Source organism: Stegastes partitus, unplaced genomic scaffold, assembly GCF_000690725.1.
Source record: "Stegastes partitus isolate 25-593 unplaced genomic scaffold, Stegastes_partitus-1.0.2 Scaffold559, whole genome shotgun sequence".
NCBI lineage: Eukaryota > Metazoa > Chordata > Actinopteri > Pomacentridae > Stegastes > Stegastes partitus.
Genome location: NW_007578290.1, coordinates 316,752 through 324,260, shown reverse-complemented (window position 1 = coordinate 324,260; position 7,509 = coordinate 316,752). Strand labels below are relative to the sequence as shown.

General features: G+C 49.3%; 1 protein-coding gene across 1 annotated transcript in view; it reads right to left on the bottom strand.

Moving 5' to 3' along the window:
- The window catches only part of xkr4 (XK related 4), a 12,797-nt gene extending 9,056 nt beyond the window's left edge, over positions 1 to 3,741 (bottom strand). The window contains exon 1 of the mRNA XM_008288457.1: positions 3,047 to 3,741. Coding sequence (XP_008286679.1) covers positions 3,047 to 3,741 — 695 coding nt within the window. The remainder of the gene's footprint in view (positions 1 to 3,046) is intronic.
- Between the last annotated feature and the right edge of the window lie 3,768 nt (positions 3,742 to 7,509).

Below are 7,509 nucleotides of genomic sequence, written 5' to 3'. Positions count from 1 at the left end.
GGACTGTGGGAGGAAGCCGGAGAACCCGGAGAGAACCCACGCTGCACGGGGAGAACATGGAGACTCCACGCAGAAAGATCCCGGGTGTCCTCACTGGGATGCCAACCGGCGACCTAGCTGTGAGGCCACGGTGCTAGCCACCGAGACACCTGCAGCCCAGAACTAAGTCCACCATGTCAAGTACTTGCTCTACATATTAAGTCTAAGACGGACATCGCAGTCCTTCTAAACGGCCGCTGGCTGTTAAAAGAAGAGCACCTGATTAAAAAGAGCAGCTTCAGTTGCAGACTAACATGACTGCATCAATAGCTGAAGTAAATCAGCCTGTGAAAGCTCGTGAGTGTGAAGTGCTGTACTTGCTAAATCACATGGAATGAACTGGAGAGGTGAAGGATAAGTCAGATATTGACTGCTGATGCTGACCTGTCGGTGCCGGTGGTAGCTGGAGCGCCATCACTGGACACTGCTGCAGGTGACCAGCTGTTTGCACATCGGCAAGGATGCAGGGGAGAAATGCTGAGCTGCAGCTTTGACTCACGTTATCAACCACCTGGGGAAAGATGCTATAAAGCTGAAAACAGAGTCCTCAGATCAGTCCTGAGTTATCCTCCTGCACCCGAAATGCAAAGTAACACGGATGGTGTCACCTGATAATCCTGGAAAACAGAATTAAACTATATCTGTGCTAACTTAGCAAAAGTCCCCTTTTCCTTTCCAAGATGAGACATATTTTGACATTTTTACAGGAACAGACCTTCCTTTGAACATTGCAGTAAATTAAGACTGTAGACAAGTCTAAAGACTGCCTGTAGCTTTCTGAGTAGGCCACCAGGGGGCAGCCTCGGGAGCCTGTGAGGAGCTGTCAGCACATGCCTCATGACTGTGTGCAAACCTGTCAAGGCCGAAGATTTGTTGCAAGAACAGTTTGAAAATCGCTGATGCCTACATGCTGAAAGCCTCCACATGGCAGTGAGAGACTGTGAGGACGTCCTACAGTGGCTTTGGTTGTATTGGTTCTGCAGTTTATTGGAAGAGTTTGACACCATGACCAAGACTGAATTTTCTTACTAGCATACAAACAATTGTGAAAAACTGCCCCAGAGATAAAGGGAGGAACATTAAGAATGACAAGTCTGAATCTCACCTTTTGGAGAATTACCATTTAAGTGAAAGGAGAGCTCACCTGTGGAGGGTTTCCTGTTTGGTGGACGTTCCTTGGATCTATGACTTCTATGGAAAGGAAGACACGTTGTGAAAATACGTCTTTTTTTGTAAGTAAATGGGCTGTTTTGGCTGTTTGTGTGTCGAGCACAGAAACGAAGCTGATCAAAGTGTCTGAGGACAGTTTGTTTTACGCTCCCTCTATGGCTGATGTCATCTCCTGTGTTGATGCAGGAATGGAGCCAGATGAGGACCTGAACTGCTACGATGGTCGGGTGTGTTATGTTCCACACCGTGGAGTGTAGCAGCCACAGGAAGGAAAGATGATGAGCACAGGCGGAACAACACACCTACAGGGTCACGATCTGATCAGCTCAGTGCTCACAGTTACACCTGGGTTCTGGATAATAATAATAATAATGATAATAATAATAATAATAATAATAAATGGCTGCAGGTGACTCGGTGGTTAGCACCGTGGCCTCACAGCTAGAAGGTCGCCGGTTGGCGTCCTGGTGAGGACACCCGGGATCTTTCTGCGTGGAGTCTCCATGTTCTCCCCGTGCAGCGTGGGTTCTCTCCGGGTTCTCCGGCTTCCTCCCACAGTCCNAGTTACCATGGAGACCAAGCTCCACAGCATCAGTTACCATGGAGATCTAGCTCCACGGCATCAGTTACCACGGAGACCTAGCTCCACAGCATTAGTTACCATGGAGACCTAGCTCCACAGCATCAGTTACCATGGAGACCCAGCTCCACAGCATCAGTTACCATGGAGACCTAGCTCCACAGCATCAGTTACCGTGGAGACCTAGCTCCACAGTATCAGTTACCATGGAGACCTAGCGGGTTAAAAGAGAGCCACCATCGTCACACTGAAAACTCTGGCTTTAAGCTCAACAAGCCTGATAACCTGCGAGTCCCACTTTGTAGTGCAGCCCTCAGTATTCCCATAGACTGTATATCTGTACTCAGGCAGCATGATGTCAGTTTCTCCATAAATGGTATCTTCATTTTGAAAATGAACACCACCACATACTGACAGGAACTTGAAACTAGGAACTAAGGGGGACACTGCTTTTCAGACATTTCTCTTTTAGGGGAAAATATTGTACCAGTTCTAATTACTGCTACAGACTGAAGCACCCAGAGGAGATAATTAGCAGCACCTCCATCAGCGTTAGCAGTAAAATGCTGTTTACATACAAACCGTTTGGATGGATGGTGTCTGTCTAAAGAGTCACAGAGCCTCCCTCAGCAAAGTGACGTTACAACTACTGAAGTAGCTGATTAAACATTTGTGTTTCTGACTTTTACTAAAGTCATGAATGTAAGTGTGTTTTCCCCCGCTGGTACTGAACAGTCTGATAATAGACCAGAACCATCTCCGTACCCACAGAGATTTAATGAAGGACTGTGGTCCAGCTATTGTCCAGCCATGAGTTAAGGTTTATTCTGATCCGTGACTCAGCCTGACAGCCTGAAACTGTCCGGCCAGCCATGGAAGTTCTCCTCCATGACGGGACAAGGAACCACAGTCACAAGACACCCGGTGTGATCAGACCTGGACCAGGACCCTGGATTCACAAGACCTACAGTGTGGTTCAGCTTGTGCTCACTTCCATGACCCACTGGTCGGGATAACAGAACCCAGCCGTGGCCCTGTGTAGGGGAGGCGGGCTGAAGATAGCAGCTGGTAGCCATGCTGGAGCAGCTGGCTCCATCATCCAGAGGCCACCGGGCTGCCAACAGCCCGACTGTGGGTCAGGGCAGGTCTCTGCTCCTCATTCATTCTTTCCATCACACACATTAACAAGCACATCCAGGCACAGCATCCCTGCTAATCATCCCAAGGCCAGCCCGCAGCCCGCAGCCCGCAGCCTACCTCCATATCTGGCCCAGCTGAAGGATGTGGATAACGGATTGGCCGAACCAGACGCAGAACGAGTAGTAGGCTGGCCGTCTCTTGCTGCTGTTGCCCAGCGCGGTGCTGTTGGTGCTGTTGGTGGTGGTGTTCCTGCTCGCGGTCGACGCCTGCCTCTGCGGCGTGGCGGGGTGATGCTGCGCGGTAACGTCTCCGTGCGAGGCCGAGCCGCTCAGCAGCTTGTTCCCGTCCATGTGGGAGCAGTCGGCGGACGAGTCGGCGCTGTCCTCGGTGCTGAAGTCGTGCACGAACCATCTGAAGCTAAAGAGCTGCACCGAGAAGGAGCCCAGCACCACGAAGAACAGCGTCAGGCCGAACCACCAGTAGTCGCGGCGGAGGAAGTAGTCCACCGACAGCCACACGTCGGTGCCCACATCTGCCAGATACACGGCCACGGCCGCCACGATCCACAAGCCGTCCCACACCGTGTACTTCTGCTGCTCCCTGCCCAGCCGAAGGCACGTCGAGTTGGAGCCTCCGCCGCCGCAGCACCGCGACTCCCCGTTAGCAAAGTCACCGTCCCCGGTGCCCGCAGAGTCGGGCTGGCCGCCCGGGTGGAGCCCCTGCACCGAGCCTGAGTGCTCCGAGTTCTGCAGGGGGGTGAAGGCCACGTCGCTCTTCTTCATCTTCAGCACCCCGTCCGACTTGGCCGCCATGATCAGACTGTGGAGATGCTGGCTGCTCTATTATTTATCCTCCCTCCGCGGTCCTCCACCCTGCCTCTCCGTCGACACCCTTTTGCGTGTTTCTGCTACTCCTCCTCCTTTCTGGGCAGGACTAGCTCCTCCACACTGTCGTCTGCTCATAATACACAATCAGGACCCGAACCGAGCTCGCTCCGGTATTTCGGCTCATTTCGCGTCTTTCATCGAGCCGTCCGCGGATTGATGGTCCTGTGTGGCCCGCCGCCGCTTCCCTCCAGCCTCCCTGAACGCTGCCTGCGTCTGCGCCGCGTCGCTCGGTGCCCTCCAGGAGTCCTGATGCTCAGGCTGCTGTTGGGAAGGAGGCTGGAGCGGCGCTGGAGGAAGGAGGCGCCGCAGCCATCTGCTTTCCCAAACCTATGACATCATCCTCCCCCGGCTCTCGCGCCCCTTCCCCTCTCCGCCCTCGTGCACGCGCTCTGAGCTTTGTTACAGCTCTGGTCAGAGGCAGCAGATGTGCTCCAGAGAGCGCAGAAGAAGAGCCGCAGCGTCCTGAGCTTCCTTCAGCAGCGAGCAGCTCACAGGGAGACCCAAACCCTACCCCGGGGTCAGCAGGAGGAGGGAAACAGGCCAGAGTTAGCCTGTAATCCACGGTTTCCTCAGTCTAATATTAAAACAATGAATGGCACACAGTGATGATGCAGGAGGACTAACCGCTGACCTCAGACAACAGAGATCCACAACTGTTTTTCAGAATCAGTGGATCAGAGTCACACAGAGGAGGTGTGGGCTCATCCCCAGAGACCACAACAAAACGTGTGATGAACATTCATACAGTCACAGCAGAAGTCTGGTCAGGACCATTTTAATCATTATTTTACATTTCAGAGCAGAAGACAAGATGCTTTTTGTTCTTCTTTCTTTTCAGTCTTTCACAGTGAAACCTGGCAGCTGTTCCAGAAGGTCACCGGATGAAGCCTGGTGGAGACAGTCACCAGTTTACAGTCAGCTGGAAGTGTGATGGTTCAGAGCTGCTGTTACATCAGTGTACGGTCACGTAGTGTAAATACCAACACACGTATAACGTACAACCAGCAGGAAGCATTTCAGTAAACTTTACCACAGGACAAACGTTTCTATTGAAATTTCATTTTTTAGTTTTATTTAAATTTGAATTGTGTTTTTTGTTGTTCCAGTGAACATTGAAAATGCAGCTGTTCCTTTAGATACGGGCCTGAAGCAGGACCTGGGGCTAGCCAGGTAGCTTCAGGTGAACTCCTACGGCGGTGGTCCTCTGCTTACCGGGTACATCACCATGGTAAATGAGCTGAGCGACTAACCTGCTCCGCAGCAGATCAAACAAATATGAGAGCGCTGGCCCGGTTCAGCGGTCCGGTGTCGAGGGGGGGTCTGAGCTCAGCTGTTGTCAGGCAGGTGATGAGTTGCAGGTGAGCCACTCCCTGCTGCAGGTGTCCATGATCAGGTGATTATCCACTGAGCTGTACCTGCACACACTCCACACACACTCCTCGCCCACAGGAGGGACGAAGGAGAGGAAGGAGAGGCTGCCGCTGAACAGAGGAGGTCGTAGTGTCTAAACTCACCTGTTGAGCAGAGAGGAAGTGATGCCTGGTGGAGGGCTGGAGCAAAGTAAAGATGTGTAAAGATCTTCTTGATGAGTTGGTTCAGAAAGGCAGAAACCAGATGCCACCTTTGCATGGTCGTGTAAAAAAAGTGTGCTAAAGTAAATCCACCGAGTCAGAGCTCATAGTCACTGTTTGAGCTGTTGCACTGTGAAAGTTAACCTGATACTGAGCAAGAAAAACACTGAGTAGGAACAGAAGAACTAAGAACCCAGCATGAAGAACAAAGAGCCCAGAATCTGAAACTCCCCCATTCTAGAAAACTAAGAAAAAGCCCAAGTTACATTCCAGTGATTTTCTTTAGGAGCCAAGGCTCTGGTGATGAAACAGAGGGCAGGAAACGTTAAGGAGCAAAGCTAAACATAATGCTCTGACGCATCTACTGTCATCTTCTAAAACCTGTCTATGTGATCCGAGAACGCAGGTCAGCTGGTTCATTAGAGACAGCTGAAGAGACACAGGAAGAGCTGAACCCCTGCTACTGCGTCAGGAACTCTGAGCCTGAACCTTCTGGACCTGGACACCTGCTCATCCTTCTGAACATTCTGAGAGAGGTGCTGCTACCGTAGGTATTCCATCCATCCACTATCTATAAACTGCTTAATCCTCACTCGGGTCATGGGGGGCGGAGTCTATCCCAGCTGACTCAGGGTGAAGGCAGGTTCACCTGGACAGGTAACCAGTCTATCACAGGGCTACACTTAGAGACTGTAGGATATGGACAGACACAGATGCCCAAAAGGATTCAAAAAACTTGAAACTTGAACTTTCCAGCACCCAAGTCACATGCCATAAAAGACAGAACTGTCCTGCAGGTCACAGGGCCATGTAAATCAGCTCTGCAGACTCAGAGGAGTGAGGAAGCAGAGCTCCCTTAGGAATTCCCTTATCACACCTATCAGAGCTGCAAAACATCGTAACACAAAGAAGCTTTTGGGGGAAGACAAAGAAAAACATTCAACCACTCAGACCTTAACAAATGGCCAGGCGCAATGAAGTGCCCTGGGCTTAACGTATTGCTCTGCTGACCCCTCATTTCCTGTGGCATGCAGCAACTGAACTTAACAACTGAACTTATGAATGAACAATAAGACAGCACCACAGGATGTGCCTTATTATCTTATGTTAAGTTTAGTTGTTAAATGTTATGTTATATCATGTCCTGATAAATACTCCAAAGCTTAATTACAGTTGGATAAGTCCTTCTTTAATTTATCAGCTTGTTATATAATCATATAATCCCAAAACTGCATTATCTTTGTAACTGTACGAGCTAGATGTACCACGTTTGGATTCTTTGTGAACCGCAAGATATGATAGATTTATTTGCAGTAGTTTTAACTTTGTATCAGTACAAATACATATAGTTCTAAAGTAACATTGTTAACTCTGACCACCTCATGACCACCTCACGACCTCCTGGTGATACTGGGACGTCATATCTAACAGCCCCTCTGGGAGCTGGTCAGTAGTTTTACTATTAAAAAGCCTCTTCACCCGAAAAGCAGTAGCTTCTTCTAACTGCAGGCGAGATGCTTACTTTGGGGCATTCTCTAGGGGCATTCTCTAACTGCCGTAGAGCTGCTCACTTTGGTCCAATGTAGCAACTTTACTGCCACACCCTGATCCAACTCAAGCTGAAGGCCTCGTCTCTCCATCAGGCATCAGATGCTGCTGCACCCGGGAAACTGCAAGTATCAAGCTTATGTCTCTAAACAGGTGTTTTATGATTACAATTGGCCTTCCGACCAATATTCCAAATTTAACAGATTATCTGCTGCTTCGGGTGAAAAGACTTTTAAGTCTCCAAGCCACCACTCTGTTCCACATTAGGTTTTCACATTCATACTCTCAACCAGCATTTTCATCATTGTTTGTATTTTATATTTTATGTTTGTTGTTGTTATTTGTTTGTTTGTTTTAGTTAGTAATAAAATTTGTGTGTGTGTATACAGTTGTTTCCTGTGTTTTCTATGGCTTACATCCAGTCACTTTACGTATCTGTTCTTTAGTTACTTAAGCTCTAAGTTAATCCCCTTAACTTTATAAAACACTCTTGACTGATCACCAAGAGTAAACAATTTATTAGAATTATTGTGCTGACTCTGAGATTATATCGCTGGACGAATAATTCAAAGGT